The 17,361-nt window shown below is 68.1% G+C and overlaps 5 protein-coding genes across 5 annotated transcripts; 3 read left to right on the forward strand and 2 right to left on the reverse strand.

The window, feature by feature from the left end:
• Positions 1-5,690: 5,690 nt before the first annotated feature.
• EMIHUDRAFT_438620 (hypothetical protein) lies at positions 5,691-7,467 on the reverse strand. Its single transcript, XM_005759310.1, is given in 6 exon segments — positions 5,691-6,188; positions 6,265-6,642; positions 6,720-6,845; positions 6,916-7,399; positions 7,433-7,436; positions 7,450-7,467. 4 exon segments carry the CDS (start codon positions 7,387-7,389, stop codon positions 5,787-5,789), a joined length of 1,380 nt encoding a protein of 459 aa, XP_005759367.1. The 5' UTR covers positions 7,390-7,399; positions 7,433-7,436; positions 7,450-7,467; the 3' UTR covers positions 5,691-5,786.
• Positions 7,468-9,172: 1,705 nt separating this feature from the next.
• EMIHUDRAFT_453365 (hypothetical protein) lies at positions 9,173-11,082 on the forward strand (the record flags this gene model as incomplete). Its single annotated transcript, XM_005759311.1, has 3 exons — positions 9,173-9,210; positions 9,415-10,158; positions 10,238-11,082. Coding segments are annotated over exons 2-3 (1,527 nt in total), but the record flags the coding sequence as incomplete, so codon positions are not given.
• Positions 11,083-12,047: 965 nt separating this feature from the next.
• EMIHUDRAFT_359348 (hypothetical protein) lies at positions 12,048-12,733 on the forward strand. The gene has a single exon (XM_005759312.1). The coding sequence runs from the start codon at positions 12,137-12,139 to the stop codon at positions 12,566-12,568; it is 432 nt and encodes a 143-aa protein (XP_005759369.1). The 5' UTR covers positions 12,048-12,136; the 3' UTR covers positions 12,569-12,733.
• A 1,560-nt stretch (positions 12,734-14,293) lies between these two features.
• EMIHUDRAFT_453367 (hypothetical protein) lies at positions 14,294-15,448 on the forward strand. The gene is made up of 2 exons (XM_005759313.1): positions 14,294-14,578; positions 14,895-15,448. The coding sequence occupies exons 1-2, from the start codon at positions 14,308-14,310 to the stop codon at positions 15,191-15,193; spliced, it is 570 nt and encodes a 189-aa protein (XP_005759370.1). The 5' UTR covers positions 14,294-14,307; the 3' UTR covers positions 15,194-15,448.
• Positions 15,449-15,689: 241 nt separating this feature from the next.
• On the reverse strand, positions 15,690-16,319 carry EMIHUDRAFT_218658 (hypothetical protein; the record flags this gene model as incomplete). Its single annotated transcript, XM_005759314.1, has 1 exon — positions 15,690-16,319. The coding sequence occupies one exon, from the start codon at positions 16,317-16,319 to the stop codon at positions 15,690-15,692; it is 630 nt and encodes a 209-aa protein (XP_005759371.1).
• Positions 16,320-17,361: the final 1,042 nt, after the last annotated feature.

Raw genomic sequence — 17,361 nt, forward strand, 5'->3', positions numbered from 1 at the left:
CCTCGTGGTCGGCCGCGGTGGAGTCCGACTTCTTGGCGAAGGGGTCGTGCGGGAGGGTGCGGCCGGGGGACTTGGCGCACACCTTCTTGTACGAGGACTGGGCCATGCGCACCTTCGTCTCGTGGTCGATGCGGTCGGGGAGCTCCTCGAGCACCTTGGCGACAGGGACCCCCTTGCAGATGAGGTCGCCCGCGCACTTGCCGCCGTGCAATCCGCCGCAGTGTGGGCACGGCTTGCGCCCAGCGGCTGCGCGGCCGCCGCGGTCCCCGCCGCCCTTGTCGGACTTGATCTGCGCCTGGAGAGCGGCGACCTGGGACTCGGCGGCCGCGAGCTTCTCCTTGAGCACGCCTTGCGAGGCAATCTCCGCCTCGAACGCCGCCTGCGCAGCCGCCTTGGCCTCGTTGGCGCGGTCCGCGTTGTCTTGGTCGAGGATGCCCTGCATCGCGAGCGTAGACGCCTTGAGGCCGTACGTCTTGCCCGATTGCGCGGCGAGTTGGCGCTGTATGCCGATCTGCACGCGCATGTTTGCGCCGAGCGTGGCCCCCTTGGCGGCGATCGCGTCGAGGATGTATTCCTCGATCACCTCGTCGGGGAGGTGCCACTGGGAGCCCTTGAGGAACTTGTTTGCCAGCTCGATGCCCGTCTTGAACTTGGCGAGGCTCGCGGACGTGAGGTCCTTGAGAGCGTCGGGGGAGTACGCCTTCTCGAGATCCGCGCGCAGCGCCTTCGTGCGCACGTTCTTGGAGTTCGTGTCCTCCGACTCGATGAGCGACTTGATCGCCGCGATGCCCTTCTTGATGTCGTCGTAGTGGTCGGCGTCCTCGTCCGCCAAGATCTCGGCCAGCGTGTCGTCGTCCTTGACGGCGTTCTGCAGCGCACCGTAGAGTTGGCGCGACAGAGTCACCGACAGGTCCTTGAAGAACTTGTCGATGATGGCCGGGATGAGGCCGTCCGCAGTGCCGATGTTCTTGTAGCGCACGTGCAGCGCGACCGCCTCGGCCTCGCGCTCCGCGCCCGGCCGGATGGTGCCCACCTCGATGATGTCGAGGAGGTACTTGTGTTGCTTCGCCGCGGTCCGCAGGTTGCGGAACCACTCGTTGAACTCCCGCTCGGAGCTCTGTTTGTAGGCCGGAATCACCAGCTTGTCCGTCGACGACATGTTGTCGTAATGTCCCGGGGATCGTTGCCCCGCCGCCACCAACTGTGAAGGTCTTCAGTGACCACTCACAAGCTGTTCCAAGGCCCGACAGAAATGTACTGTCAAAACTTCGTTCAAACAAAAGTCCTGGCCCGCGGCCCCCACACCCACAATGACTATCAATCCAGGCTGCGGGTGAAGGGCAAAACCGCGCCGCTGCAGAACGGTTTTTGCAAAACCGCGCCGCAGCGGTACGAAACTGCGCAGATGCAGTCCAGGGGTGGTAAGGACACTATGTGTGTGTGTGTGGCCGTAGACTAGACGGCTGCGCGGTCGTCGGTCTTCAACACAATGACTATCAATCCAGCCTCCTCAAGGGTGGAGGACAAACATACAGGTGACTCGGGGAGCTCCAGGAGCGCCCATACTGCCGGTTGTCGACTACATTTGATGAAGGGGAAGTCGGCGTTTCCCCTCTGTGCCGTCCTAGGCGGTGTCGTTCATGATCTCCTTGCGGAACGACTCGAACTCCTTGCGCGGGAGCGGCTTGGTGAAGAAGTCGGCGAAGTTCTTGAGGCTCTCGACGTACTCGACCTTGACCTCCCCGGACTCGACGAGCTCGCGAATCTTGAGCTCCTTGCGCAGGATGTGCTTCGTCTTGTCGTGCATGACCGGGTCCTCGGCGACGCGCAGCGCGGCCGTGTTGTCGATCTTGATGACGGTCGGGCCCTTGGGCTTGTAGCCGAGCGACGCGAGGAGCGAGCGCAGGTGGACCGCCTCGCAAGCCGCCAGCGTGCCGGCAGAGATCTCGGCCTCGAACGTCGAGAGGGAGATGTGACCCTGCTTCTTGGAGAAGTACGAGATGATCGCGGTGCCGATCTTGAAGGCGCAGCCGGAGGTGCTCTGGCGGGTGCACCAGTTCGCGTCGGAGCAGCCGAAGAGCTTGGGGTCGGCAACGCGCTCGTAGTGGAGGCCGAGGTCCTGCGTGCCGATGAGGTAGATGAGGCAGCGCTCGGCGGCGGCCTCGATGTTCGCGTCGGGCCAAGCCATGCAGCGCGCCAGCTGCGAGACGGTGTACTGGATGTCGGGGCGCGCGTTGGTGGCGAACATGAGGCTGCCGATGAGGCACTGGCAGCGCTGGAGGAGCTGCGGGTCGGGCGCGGTCTTCTTCTCGGCTGCGCTGATGACGATGGACGGGAGGTCCTTGTCCGCGGGCACCTTGTAGCCCGCGTGCGTGACGCCTGACGGGAAGAAGCGCGCGCGCAGCGTGTCGATGTACTTGCTGGCAGACAGCTTGAAACCGGTCTGCGTCTTGGTGATGTTGAGCCCGAGGAACTCGTGCACCTTTCCCTCGTGGACCTTGAGCGGCTTGCCGACGTGCTTGTTGAAGTGCTCGATGTACTCGTGCGCGAGCGCTTTGCCAGCGGTGGTCCCGGAGTGGAAGATGCCGAAGTCGTCCACGTAGATGACGACGATGAGTTTCGTGCTGTTGCGGGTGAGGATGAAGCAGCTCGGGTCCGCCTCGGACTGAACGAGCCCAGGAAACGCCTTGTTGATGGACTTGACGTGGTTCCACCAAGCGTTACCTGCGGATGGTGCGCCGTAGAGGTTGCCGACCTCGCACACCATGTCCTTCTCCTCGCCGGTGATGGGGTCGATGTAGCAGTACTCGGGCTTGCCCTTGAGCCCCTTCGGCATCTCGCAGTACCAGGTCTCGCCCTCCCCGCGCTCCGCCCAGGTGTACGCCATGGGCTGGTCGCACGTGATGAGTTCCATGTCCTCCTGCGCGGCCACGTTGAGCACGGTGCGGGTCGTGCCGTAGCGGACCACGCTCGCGAAGGTCTTGGTGAAGTCGACGCCGGGCCGCATCAGGTTGCCCATGACACAGCCGCGCCACTTGCACCGGCCGTCGGACTTCCGGGAGGCGATCTCCTTCAGCGGGAGGACGCGCACCTTGGCGGGGCGGCGCATGGGCTTGAGCGTGCCGTTCTGGATGAGGCCGAGGAACTCGGTGTCATACGCCTTGTACCACGCGTCGCGCAGCTTGGGGTCGCGGATGTTGGCGATGTCCTTGTAGTGCTTGGGCACGATGTTGTCCGGCATGGGCATGATCTGGCCGTCCACGCTCGACATGTACGCGACGCACTGGTCCGTGGTGTTGCGGTAGACCGACGACGATGGGGATGCGGCCGCCGCAGCCGCCCAGATGCCGAAGGGCGTGGCATTGGCGGCGAGGCGGGCGTTGAGCATGTTGTTGTACTCGCCCGTCGAGACGCCGCCGCGGCTGCGGGTGGTGCGCGGCGCAGGCGCACCCGCTGCGGGCGGGTTGACGTTGCCGTCATTGGCCGGGTCTGGCATGATCACCACCTCCTCGTCGAGGGTCAGCCCCCCGGCGTGGTTGTCGGTGGTGGGGAGGAAGACGGAGTCGCCGCGGGTCACGTTGTTGTCGAGCGTAGCCTTGTCCGACTCGTCGGGCGTCTCGTCCGCGGTCACAGGCTCCGGCCACGCGCCCTCGATGTCCGTCGGGGTGGGGTCGGAGGTAGGAGCACGGTACTCGATGCCGTTCCAGAGCTCGTTGACGCAGAAGGTCGCCTGCGTGGTGGTGCCGATGTGCCCCTTGCGCGGACCCTCGGTGATGACGTACTTCCAGCCGGGCGAAGTGCGCGAGATGCCGAGGAAGGCCGCCATCTCGCCCGTGGGTGAGACACCGTTCGCCACAAGGTGGGGGGGCGACTTGACGATCATCTTGCACGCCCACGGGTAGAACATGTTCATCTTGGGGCGCTGCCCGGTCTTGAGCTCGTACGCTGACTTGCCGGTGTCGCGCACGGCAAAGGTGGCGTTGGCGATGGTGGCCGCGTACACCCAGGCGTAGCCCCAGTACTGGTAGAGCTGGGTGGCGCCATTCGGGGTGGGGTCGGAGGTAGGAGCACGGTACTCGATGCCGTTCCAGAGCTCGTTGACGCAGAAGGTCGCCTGCGTGGTGGTGCCGATGTGCCCCTTGCGCGGACCCTCGGTGATGACGTACTTCCAGCCGGGCGAAGTGCGCGAGATGCCGAGGAAGGCCGCCATCTCGCCCGTGGGTGAGACACCGTTCGCCACAAGGTGGGGGGGCGACTTGACGATCATCTTGCACGCCCACGGGTAGAACATGTTCATCTTGGGGCGCTGCCCGGTCTTGAGCTCGTACGCTGACTTGCCGGTGTCGCGCACGGCAAAGGTGGCGTTGGCGATGGTGGCCGCGTACACCCAGGCGTAGCCCCAGTACTGGTAGAGCTGGGTGGCGCCATGCCCCCCTGCGCGCGCCATCATCTCCCGCACGATCCTGCCGCAGGTAGCGTTCGCACGCTCGCACGCCCCATTCTGCCACGGCTCGTAGGGGCAGCTGTTGCGGAGGGTGATGCCGTACTTGAGGCAGAGTTCGCGCACGGCGCTGGAGTTGAGGACGACCTCGTTGTCGCAGAACGCAACCCCTCCGCGGAACGTGTGGCCGTCCTTTCCCTCGTTCTCGGCGAAGTACTTGCGCAGGTAGGCAGGCGTCTGGCCCTTGGTCTGCAGGATGTACGGCGTGATGGTGCTGGTGTGCTCGTCGACGACCATGAGTGCGTGAAACCTATATAGCATACCGGGGGAATTGGACACCACAGATACGCACACACGACAAACCAACTCCCGCACACACACAATCGCACTCTGGCCATCGAATGACTCCGAATGACTCACTGTGTGTGCTAAGACAAAATCTCCGCGGACAGCCAAAACGGGCCGTGCCGCGTTTGTGGTGTCTTCTCAAGCACTAGCATCTGGGCGCCGCACTCGAGCGGGCGGGTCACATCTATGTGGGCCCAGTGCGCACTACGGCCTTGAGGGAGTCGCGGAGGAGGAGGGATAACGGAGGTAACGTGCAGACAGGCCAGCAGCCAGTGGGACGAACGAGGGCCGCGACGGCGGCTCAAGCGGGAGGGAGCGGAGACGGTGGGCAGCGAGCGAAGTGGGTGAGACTGATGATGCTCCTTCGACTTAGGGAGCGGTTCAGCTGCTGGGCGGGCTTCAGGCTGGTGCTCACGCGAAAAGGAATCGACGCGATGTACAAAGCATACAAGAAGAGGAGAAAGAAGAGGACGGACATCGGTGATGACGAAACAGAAGCTAGCGCAGACGAGGGCAGGGCAGACCCGGGGACGGCGGAGTCGGAGCAGACGGCATCGGCCGCCGAGGAAACGTTGGGAAGAGGCACGAGGAGGGCGGCGACCTCGACCGACTACGGAGGACCCGTCACCAGACGACGCAGGGCAGACGACGGGGAGGCGGAGCAGACGCGCAGGGCGAGACGAGGGAGGGAGCAGGATGTTGCTGAGATCAGCAGGAGGATGTACGACGAGATTAGGAGCAGCAGGGACCCGAGGGACCATGTGGAAGACGGCTAGTGCTAGTCCCCCATCGGGAGGACGACCCCGGCTAGTCGCCGACCACACCCACAAAGAACCCTGCACAAAGACCGCAGGGCGGGGACCTGTTCCTTTTTACCCATCTCCTAGTAGAGGTGTCCGTGTTATTTATTTATTTATTTAATTATAGTATCGTGCGCGCTGCACTCTAGGTCCCGAGACTCTTCCCCAAGTTCAGCAGAGACGAGACAATGCTTCAATCACAAGCGCAACCCTCTCTCTTGGGGGGCCCCGTGTCGTTCGTTATCGCTCGTTGCACCCGTGTTTGCAGCCGAGCAGCCCGCACAGCCGCCGCCGTCCGCCACCAGCGTGCCGTCGGCCGCAGGCAGAGCGCCCGCGCTGCTGACGGAGCGTCGCATCGAACGGTGGGGGCCGTCGCGGCGGCGCAACCTCGCCTCGGGGCGCGTCGGCGGCTCCGCCGCATCCTCGCCCCTCCCACGCGCTGCTGCCTCGGGGCGCGTCGGCGGCTCCGCCGCATCCTCGCCCCTCCCACGCGCGCGAAGCAGCGCGCTGAGCGAGCTGGCGGACCGAAGCACCGACGGGTGGGACCCCCCTAGCAGCGCGCGGCGGCTCTCGAGCGCGGCGCGGTAGAGCTCCTCCGCCTGAGGGGGCGCGCGCCGGTGGGGTGAAGAAGGCGGCGACGGAGAGCCTCGGGGGCGGCTGGGTGGCCGGCTGGGCCTCGTCGAGTCGGCCCTGCGCCTTGAGGAGCGCCGCCAGATTGCTCATCGACGCGGCCGTCTCCGGATGCTGCAGCCCCTGCGTCGCGCGGCTCTCCTCCGCCGCCTCACGGCACAAGCCCTCCGCCTCTCCGAGCCGCCCCTGCGCCAGCCGCAGCAGCCCCAAATTGGACAGGTAGGCGAGGGTGTCGGAGTGGCGCCGGCCGAGCGTCTCGCGCGCCAGCTGCAGCGCCGCCTCCTGCAGCGGCGCCGCCTCCTCCAGCCGGCCGAGCGAGCGCAGCAGCGTGCCGAGGTTGGAGAGGCTGACGAGCGTGTCCGGATGGCGCGGGCCGAGGAGCCGCCGCCGGGCCGCGAGGCACTCGCGGTAGAGCGGCTCAGCCTTGGATCGAGAGGGGGGTGCCGGTGAGCAAAGGCTCGCCACAGGGCGAGCGAGCGAGCGAGCGTGCGTGCGTGCGCCTGGCTCAGCTTGCCGCGGTCGTGGAGAAGGGAGGCGAGGTCGTTCATCGCGACGAGGTAAGTCGCGTGCCTCGTGCCGAGCGCCGCGCGGCTCGCCTCGAGCGCCTCGCGGCAGAGCGGCTCCGCCTGCGAGGGTGGTGGCGGTGAGGGCGCTGGCGGCGAAGGCGGCAGCGACGGGGCTCGGTATCGAAGGCACCTGCGCCAGCTCGCCCCGGTCCTGCAGCAGCGCGGCGAGCCGCGTGGTGGAGAGCAGCGTGTCGGAGTGGCTTGCGCCCCGAGTCGCACGGCAGACCTCCAGCGCCTCGCGCAGCAGCGGCTCGGCCTCCGCTAGCCGGCCCTGAGCCTGAAGCTCCACCGCCAGCCGCGACATGGAGTGGAGGGCTCCCGCGCTGCCGCGCTCGCGCTGCGCGTCGAGCCGAGCCCGGAGCAGCTCCAGCGACAGCTCATCGCGGAACTCAACCTTGCACGTCCCGCACCGGTACGCGGCGTCGCGCCGGGTGCTCGAACGGCGCCAGCGCTCAAGACAGGCGCGGTGGACCCAGCTGGCCGAGCCGCGGCAGCCGCACGGCTGCGACAGCGGCCCGTCCTCAGCGCCGGCGTGGCAGATCCGACACTCTCTGGAGTCCCTGGCTGAGTCAGCGGCGTCCGCTCGTCCTTCACTCGCGTCCATGTCTCTCTCGCACACGTCTGTTTGTGCCGCGTCCCGTGCCCCCGAGTTCATTTTGTATAACACGTCTGTTGTAGTGAGAGCTGCTGCCCAGCGTCCTCCTGGGGGGCTCAAATTTCTTTTTCCGGGCCTGGCGTGGAGGGTGGGAGGACGGCACGCCGCCACCGCACAGGGATTTTAAGGAGAGGAGTCTACGATTATAAGTCTCTCGTGTCCGCGCCGACGCTCTTGGTTTAACCGTAGAACGTCCCAGCCGAAATCCGCCCGCCACGATCGATCAGTCCACAATCGTCGGCCCGCAGCGACCCGCAGCGATGGATGCCGCCGCCCCCCCGGCCCCTGCGGCTGACGCGCCGATGCACGACCGGCCTCCGTCGGATGGCTCTCCGGCCTCTCCGGCCGCTGACGCGGCCGCCCATGCTGCTGCCGATCCGGTCCCTCTCACGCTCAGCGATATCCGCACAAGCTACGACAACTTCGAGGTCGCCGGCTTTGGCCAGGTGCAGAAACCAACCTGCTTGCCTCCATGTTCACGCTTCGCGCCCCTTCCCCCCCTCTGACGCCGCCGTATGACCGTAGGTGAGGGGCACGACTACCCGCCTGGAAGGCGCTCTCATCAGCAAGTCACCCAGGCACCAACTCCTGGGCGTTTACGCTTGACTACGAAACCATGCAGTGGATGCAGCTCGATCAAAACGGCGACGCCAACAGCTGGTCCCTGGGCGAGTTCCTCGCCCAGGATGAGGTGCGAGTCATGATGCTCGACCCAGCGTGCACCAAGTCGCTCACATTCCGTGAGTTCGTCAACGGGCCGAACACACTCTCCAAGTCGACTGCGATCTCGAACTCCGACAACTGGACCGGTGCACTCGTAGGACGATGGCTCCCTCGACGACATCCCTTCATCGACGGACGCCTTCACCGCCGCCGGCCCTGGGCCATCCAGCGCGGCCTCCGACGGCCTGCACGTGATCGAGCGGGTACAGAAACGGTGGCTGCCGCAGCTCACACCCTAATCGATCTGCCTTAGGCACGGAGCCAACGGAGCCATCGCGCATGCCCGCATCGCGTGCGGCTCCGAGGTCTCCCGCCGAGACCGGCTCGGCGCGGCGCGTGGCCGCACGCCGCCGTTGAAAAGGCGAGATAGGACCGAGGGGAGAGCGCCGGCCACATCGAGCGAGCGCTGACGTGTAAGGTGTCTGTGCTGCTCCGGTGTGTGTGGGATTCTGCCTCCCCCCCCATCTGTGCGGCGAGTTGTTTGCGGCGCGATGCCCGATCGTGCGCGATAGCCTCCCATTGTGCGTGGTGTGTCGGTTGTCGGGGTCGTCCGGAGCGTGTGGCGGCGCCGTTGCATGCAGCGACTGCTCCACGTGCCACGACTGCTTTGACTGACGTGACTGACTGATGAGTGCCACGAACTGCTTTGACTGACGTGACTGACTGATGAGTGCCACGAACTGCTTTGACTGACGTGACTGACTGATGAGTGCCACGAACTGCTTTGACTGACGTGACTGACTGATGAGTGCCACGAACTGCTTTGACTGACGTGACTGACTGATGAGTGCCACGAACTGCTTTGACTGACGTGACTGACTGATGAGACATGAGTGCTGATGGATGATCTCCGACAACCCAAAACCAAAATGCAAATGAGTGGCCCACTTTGGCGTGCAGATCCTGCGTCTCTCACTGCCCGAACAACAGAGACGGGTACCGCCGCAGGTCCCACACTAGTGTACGGGATATCCCCCGCGGGGCGCGCGAATTCTCTTGCAACGAGGAGTGGATTGGCTGCAGAGCGCGGGGGGCGTGGCGCTCCTCCTCAGGCGCGCGTTTCCCCCTCGCGGCTCGCCGCGAGTGCCTTCCGTGCTTGGCGCGGTCGGCCGCCCCCTCGACCCTCGGCCGCCGCCGGCCTGCTGCGCGCACGGCCTAAGCCTCCATCGCAGCGCACTCCCGCACGCGTTCCGGCTGGGAGGGCTAGGGGCCCACAAACGCTCCTCTCGCTCACCCGCGACGACGGGCCGCAGGTGCGGCGGCGCCGCTTTCCGAGAGCCCGCTTTCCGAGAGCCCGTCTGCGCAAGCGTGCAATGCCGCCGGCGCGAGCCGCCGCGCCCTCCCTGCCGCCGTGCTCGGACTGCGGCGCGAAGAGCGACTTCGACCTCGACCCCGAGCTTGGCAAGGCGACCTGCCGCTGCGGCATGGTCATGCCGTATCGCCCCGCCCCAGCCCGGCAGGCGGCAAAGAAGTCGCCGACGCGCATCCAGAAATGGTACGCCGAGATGTCGCGGCGGCTCGGCGGCTTGCCCTCCTTTGTGGTCAAGGACGCCTCGCGGATGTACCACGCGTGCCTTCTCAAGGACAAGGAGCGGCAGGGCTGCAAGGACCTCGACCTCGCCCTCGCGGCACTCGACCGCGCGATGTGCAAGATCGGCATCCTGCGCTCGCGGCCGGACCTGCTCGCGTCGACGGCGCAGCGGGTCGACGGCGACGGGCTGACCGCGGGCAAGCTGCTGGTCGACTCCAAGGCCAAGGAGCCGCTCCCCTCCGAGTCGCCCACGCTCGAGAAGTTTGTGGCGCTGCTCTGCGAAGAGCTCAAGCTGCGCGGCCAGTGGGCAAAGGTGGCGGCGGCCGTGGCCGCGCAGGCGGACGCGCTCGGCGCGGGTCGCGACACGCCGCCCCTGACGCTCGCCGCGACGGTGTGCGTGCTCGTCGTCGAGCGCCACCCGCCGAAGGAGGCGCCGTCCTCGCAGACGATTGCGGCCGCCGCCGGCGCGCGGCCCAGGGGAGAGGGGGCTGCGGCGCGTTGAGGGTTGGAGTAGAGGAGGCGTGTGGCCCCTCGCTCCGGTAGGCCTGGAGGAGAAGGACCTGCTCGAGACGTACCAGATGCAGCTGCTGCCGCACCTGCAGGCACTGCTCGACGCCTCGCAAGAGGCCATCCTCCCGACGGCGCCGCCCGCCCTCGGCGCGCCGGCGCCTCCTAGCGGCAAGCTCAAGCCCGTCTCGAAGCGGGGGCGGGGGCGGGGCGGCCGCGGCGGGCGCGGGCGCGGGCGCGGGCGTGGGCGCGGCGCCGCGGCGGTCTCCGCCGAGGGCGCGGCGGGCGACGGGGCAGCTGGCACGAGCAGAGCCGCGGACGACGGCAGCGGCGACGAGGCCGGATCGGCGGGAGGGTCGGCGGGGCAGGCGGCGGAGGGCGTGGCTGCGGCGAGCGAGGCGGACGCAGACGCGAGCCAGCCGCCGTGCCTTCACTGCGGCGAGCTCACCGAGCCGGACGCGCCGAGCGGGCTGTGCGTCGACTGCCGCGCAGACCAGTGCCGTTTGTGCGGCCGGGTCGACCCGATTGCCCTCGACGCGCATTGGCGCTGCTTTGGCTGCATGCGGGAGGCGTCGATACGATCGCGCCACGAGCGGCTGGGGAGGCTGTACCAGCTGCACCACCTCCTCCAGCCCCCGCCCCAGCCCCAGCAGCCCACGCCGTCGCCGCCTGGCGAGGGATCGGAGGGGGCATCGTCTCTCCCGGCGCCGATTGTTGTGCCGCTTGCCGGGCCGGGCGCCGCACTGGCCACGCCCGCAGCCGACGCGACCCCCGCCGCGCCCGCCGCTGCGGCGCCCGCCGTCGCGCCCGCCGCCGGCGCGTCCGCCGTCGCCGCCGACCCCGACCCGCTGCCGGCTCGAGCGGCCAGCGTCGAGATGCCTCCGCCGCCGGTGCCGCAACGGGCACAGTCTCAGCAGCAGCAGCCGCCGCCGCCGCAGCCGCAGCAGCCGCAGCCGCAGGCCGGCGGGGCTCAGGCGGGAGGCGCGCGTGGCCCCTCTCCTTGCCGGCAGCTCTCGCCGGCGCTCATGGCCGCGCTTGCACCGGGCGCGGCTGTGCCGCCGAACTTCGCCCTCGACGGCGCAGCTCCCTTCCCGCCGGCGATCGCTTCCGCCGCCCTGTCCGCGGAGTGGGAGCGGCCCCTCTCTGACGGCGCGCCGCACTCCCTCCGCGCGTCTCTAGCACGGAGGGCGCCTGCTGCCGCCCACACCTCCAAGCTCGGGGCCTCGGCCCCGCCTCTCCAGGCCCTGTGCCGGCTAGCAGTGCCGCCTCCCTGCAGCCGGCAGGCTCTAGGGCGCCCAGAGAGGGCCGCGTGCCGCCCAGCAGTGCCGCCCCTCCGCAGGCGAGCTCGTGCAGCTCATGGCGTCGCCGCGCAGGCCGTCCACGCCGTCGCACGCGGCTCCGCCCGCCTACCCCAGCCCGAGCCAGCTCGCCAGCTTCGGAACCTCCCCCGGCACCCTCCCCTCCGCCTCGCCGCGCCGCGCCGACGGAGTCGCGCCGCTCGGCGTGCCCCTCGACACGCGGATGCCGCTGCTCGGCCAGCCGTCGCCTCCGCAGCGCCTTCCGTCGCCGTGGAGGCTTCCGGGCGGCGGCGGCGGCGGGGGCGGCGGCGCGGACTCGACGCCGCTCTCTCCTGACGCGGGGGGCGCTCTTCGCGGCGAGGGCCGCGCGCTGGTCGAGTGGGCCCTCGCCACCGCGCGGCACGCGTCGCCCTACATTGGCGTGCCACAGTCGCCGCTGCATCACGCGTGCGCGTCCGCCGTCTCCGCCGCCGCCGCAGGGCACCCGTCCTCGGTGGGCGGACTGCTCCACGAGGGCGCGGCGGGGCCGGACGGGGCCGCCTTCGGGGCCGCCTTCGCCGAGTCGGTGCGCCGCTCGCCTCGCCTGCCGCACGGCGGCTTGGGCGGGGGGCTGAGCAGCGGGCTCGCCGACCCCCGGATGTCGCCCCAGTGGAGGGGAGGCGCAGCGCTCGGGCCCGGCGGGCTCGGGGCGGCGGGGCCCATGGCAGCAGCTGCCGCGGCCGGGCCGTTGGAGCGGCCGTCGACGGACCCGCGCGGCGACGGGCCGGGCGCGGGGCTTCTGGGCGGAGGACAGGCCTCGCACGAGCGGCCCTCCACGGACCCGCACTACTCGCTTCTGCGGCGCTCGCCGCGCTTGCACCCTCCAAACGCGTCGCCCCTGCTCGGGCCTCGCGGGGCGAGCACGATGCCGCCGCCGCCGCCGCGCCGCCCGGCCGACGGCGACCACGCGGCCGAGGCCAAGCGACGAAAGATCGACCCCAACGCGCCGCTTTCGGATGGCGACATCGAGGCGTTCCTCGAGCCAGACATGCACACCCTCGACCAGCAGTACGGCTCCATGACGGATTGAGCCCACACCTACCGAGTGCAATCTCTGCAAAACCGAAAACGTCTGTGACTGTGTCTTGGCTTGCGCGTCCGCCCATCGATGGCCCATCGTCCGCTCCCTCTGTCGCCTGTGAATAGCCCGCCCCACCCTCGATTTCGTATATTCCCGTTAAAAATGTCCCCGCGTATACCCAGCTCTCTTGTACCACGACCAATTGCAATTCGCGAAGCTCCTGGTCCTGCTCGTATACCGGTCTTGGGCAGCGGTAGCGGCCTAGCGCACGCTACACTCTACACGGCCGGCTCTCGGTGTGCGCGTCCCGGTCGTCTCGTGGCTCTCTCACTGTCACACCTGTCCTGCCGATGCGCTTGCCCGCACCCGCGGCTCGCTCGAGCTCACGAGCGCAGCGACAGCTCGATTGCCTCCTGCACCGCCCGCTCCTCCTCCTCCGCCGCAGCGGCGGCTGCCGCCGCCTCTCTTGCCGCCGCAGCCTCGGCAGCAGAGGCGGCGCCGACGAGCATCCCCCGCGAGACGGGCTGGTAGGCGTTGGCGCCCGCCTTGTCGAGGCGCACCCACTCGGGGAAGGACGAGAAGAGATCCCACATCGTCGTGCGGCAGTCGGCAGGCGGCAGGAACGTGCTTGCGACGCTGTCCGTCGCCCAACGCAGCTGCAGGAGCAGCTCGTCGAAGGAGGGGCCGTCCCGGAAAAAGACCCCCTTGAGGCCCACCCTCCCCACCGCCGCATGGCCCGGCCGGCTCGCGTAGAGCTGCGCCTGCGGGGACGGCGCGCGGGGCGTTGCTTGCACCCTCTCTCGGCTCTCTCGGCTCCCTCTCGGTTCTCCCCGCCTGCCTGGTTGCCGAGCCCGATCTCCCCACATCTCCCCATATCTCCCCCATATCTCCCCGCCCGCCTGGTTGCCGAGCTCGTCGTACGACCGCTTCTCAGCGGAGCCGTCGCCCACGACCAGCACTTGCCGCGGCAGGGCGACCCGTTCGGGCAGGTGCGACTCGTCCCAGCTGCGCGCCTGCGGGGAGGGGGGCGGGCCGGCTTGGAAGGGCCGCGGCGGGCGCGGCGGGGCGGGCGGGCGGGGCAGCGGCCTGCTTCTTCTCGGAGATGAAGGAGAAGAACATGTCCGTCTTGTACCACTCGGCGTAGTTGTCCACTTCCGATCCGATCGTCGTCATGTACTTATGCCCGGCCGGCTTCGGCTTCATGTACTTTGAGCCGTAGCTGTCTCGGTAGCGCGCGGGCAGGCTGTCGAGCAGCGCCTTGGTCTCCGGGAGGAGCACCGCCGAGCTCTTCTCGTACCAGCCCTTGCACGCGTGCGTCACGATCTTGACCTCGCCGCTCTGCTGCAGCGTGCGGATGAAGCCGCTGATTGCCTGCGACAGGAGCTGGACCTTGCGCTCCGACGGCGGAGAGGCGCCCTCCCGCACGCGGTCCTTCCACGCGGAGGTCGGAAAAAGCGTGTCATCCCAGTCGATCAGCACCACGCTGTGCTCGCCTGGCACAAATATCTCATGCTTGGAGTCGTCGGCTGCTGCGGCGTCGCCCTCCTGCCGTCGCTTTGCATGCGCAAGCCGCTTCGCCGCGGCGGCGGCCTTCATCTCCTCGGCCTTGCGGCGCGCGGCCGCAATCTTCTCCGCGTGCGTCGACATGGTCAAAAGCGCGCGCAGCGCCTAGTGTTCTGGGTTTCTTTATTCGAGCTCCACCGGGTGGTCGATCGAGCTCCACAGAGCGACACACAACGGCGCTCGCAATGGCCTCACTCCTCGCAGTGGCGTTTGCTCTCCCGGGCACCCAGACTGGCCGCTCCGCCGTGCTGACGCGGCGCGGCGCCGTCGGTGCGCTTGTTGCCGCCGCCGCGCCAGTCGCGGTCTCTGCGGATGGAGCCAACTCCAAGGCCACCGTGGACAAGGCGCGGGCTATTTACGGCAGCCGGGTCGTGCGGTTGGCGAGTGCAAGCCCCGAAGCCATCATCGAAGACCAGAACGCAATCACGCTCTTCATTTCCGGTGCCTACCGGGCGGGTTCAGTCACTAGATGGTGCACGAAACCCGTCGCCTGCCTTTGGGCATCTTACACACGCACGGGCGACTCTTCTTCTCGGGCAGCAGCAGCTTACACCGCAGACAGATCCTCTTGGGTCAAGATGGTCAGGAGGATCACTGGTCGCGAGAGGAGGAGGCTGAGAGCGTGGAAGGAAGCGCTCCACTCCCAGCCACAGCCTGGCCACCCCGCGCGGACACGGGGCGCCCCACATAGCCCCACTCGACACGGGGCGCCCCATAGACCCCGGTTCTGTTGCGCTGCACTAATTACGCCACGGCCCGCTCGCCCACGCAGGGCCGAACGGAAACACGCAGGACAAGGCCATCTCCAAGCAGCTTCTGGCACTGAAGAAGACTGCCCTCGACGGCGCCAAATCGGGCGACGCGGCAAAAGCACAAGGTGCGCTCAAGGAGATGATCGCGATCGCCAAGCTCACCGAACAGGACGGCTACGACGGCAACTACAACCCGAAGCAGCGCAGGAACCCGGGCGCCCCCCCGACCGAGGCCATCGTCGCTCAGATGGGCAGCGAAGCGTACGCGCTTTACGACCGTTACGACGCGCGCTCCGCAGGCGCGCCACAGAAGAAGTGATGGCCCGTCCACACACGTGGATCGTGCGGCTACAACTCTAGTATCACAGGTCGCGCGGGCGGCGGCACGGCTTAACGCGCTCCTCTGACCGGTGCGATTGAGGGTTCTGCCGGTTCGCCGTGGGTTGGGAGCGGTGGCGCGCAGCCGGCGAGCCGGCCGAGGCCCGAGCTGCGCGCCGGACGGTAGCGGTCTGGTAGGGGTAGCGGTCTGGCAGCGGTGTATGTGCTGATCAATGCGTATATCAGACCGGACCCAGCAGGCACCCCCACCCACACACGCCGCACACTCAAACCCGCACACACCGGTCACACCCCTCGCCGGCGGACGCGGGGCGGGGGCTGGGGTGTTCGCGCGGTTTGTAGTCTACTCTCCTTCACGGCACTGTCTACTCTCCTTCACGCATCACGGCAGTCCACTCTCTTCATTCACGGCAGTCTCCTTCCCTTCACGCCAGTCCTCTCTTCACGACAGTCTACTCTCCTTCACGCATTCAGATTCACGGAGCAACCGCCTCTCCGCGGCAGCTCATCGTAAACTCGGCTCCGCGCGTGACGCTCAGGAAGCCGCACCACACAAACCCGACGCTTGCGGAGAATGGCACGCGCAAGTGCATCGGCATGACGGAGAACTGCACCAGCGACGTCGGGATGAAGAGCCTCCAGAGAGCCTGCAGGTCGTCGAGCGCGTTGGCGGCATACGTGTTCATCGCGTCGCGAAAGGAGACCGTGCGCGCACCGCCGCTCTGAATGATCTCCTTGCACGTGTAGAAGACCGGAAAGTAGCAGAACGGGTGGTAGACGAACTGGTCGATGCCCACCTGTGCCGCCAGGTTGCGCAGCCCGGCAGCGTCCCGTAGCTTGGCGGACCACGGCGCAGCGGCGAAAATGGCGGCGTTGGGGAACGCCCTCCCAAAGGCGTTCACGTACAGCCAATGTTGGACGAAGCCAACCTGGAGCACCCCAAAGGAGAAGAAGACTGTGAGGCGTCGCCAATCCAGCGCCTCCTGACCTTCCACGTATCGCTGCACGAGCGCATCCGCCGCCGTGGTCTTGGCGGCACCGAAGCCCATAGCAAAGCGCAGCGGCGCTCGCTCGGCGAGGCCCAGCAATGCTCGCGTCCACACCATGATCCACGAGATGTCTGTCCAAAGTGGCTGTCCCCCCGCGATTCGCTCGCGAAAGTAGGCGCGGGGGAGCTGTCTTTCTTTTTTCTAGCCCACTGATGAGGAACCGGCGCCACAACACAAAAAAACAGCGGTTCCGGCGAGCCGCAGCGTGGGCGACACAAAACACAGGTCACAGCGTAGGTACCAGGGGAGAGCGAAACCGAGAGATGCAGATGCGGGTTGTGCGCTTGTGCGGCCGGGCCCAGTTCTGGCGTTCAGACTTCAGTGCGCCTGCGCGCCACCCCCGTTGCTGTGAGCGTGTCAGAGACCTGCCAGTACATCGGTCATCGCACCGCGCAACGTGCCGAGCGATCCTCTACGGGACTCCCCGAGGATCAGATGAGAGCGGCGCCAACACTGGCCGTCGGGTGCCGCGGCGCGCTCCACCGCGATTCGCGCGTGGCCGCATTTGCGTAGTACGTCAGGCCCGACGCGGGGTCTTCCACTGCGGTCCAGCCAGGGGGAAGCGGTGGCGGCGGCGGCGGCGGAAGCTGAGATGCTGGCTGTTCCCACTGCGAGGCGCCCGTCGCGGCGTGAGCAAAGTAGGTGCGCCCCGACGTGGGGTCAGCGATGGCGACCCAGCCGTGCGGCAAGCTGACTGGCGTCGGCGCCGGCGACTCCTCCGCGGCGCCCAGGGGAGCTGCGAGCGCGACCGCACGCTCGGGTGGCGCGGGTGCGTGGGTGGCGAGGGGCAGTGCGGCGAGGGGGGTGCCCTTAGTGGAGGTGGCGGGAATCGCAGACACGAACGCAGCGCAGGTTGCAACGGCGGGAGCGGCGGGAGCGGCGGGAGCGGCGGCGGCGGGAGCGGCGGCGGCGGGAGCGGCGGGAGCGGCGGGAGCGGCGGGAGCGGTGGCGGCGGCGGGGGCGGCAACGGTGGTGGGAGCGGCGATGGCGGGAGCGGCGGCGACAGCGGGAGTGGCGGCGGCGGGAGCGGGAACGGTGGCGGCGGCGGAAGCGGCGGCGGGGGAAGCGGGGGCTGGTGCGGCGACGGCAGCAGGTGTGG

This window comes from Emiliania huxleyi (genome assembly GCF_000372725.1).
Source record: "Emiliania huxleyi CCMP1516 unplaced genomic scaffold EMIHUscaffold_80, whole genome shotgun sequence".
Classification (NCBI taxonomy): Eukaryota; Haptophyta; order Isochrysidales; family Noelaerhabdaceae; genus Emiliania; species Emiliania huxleyi.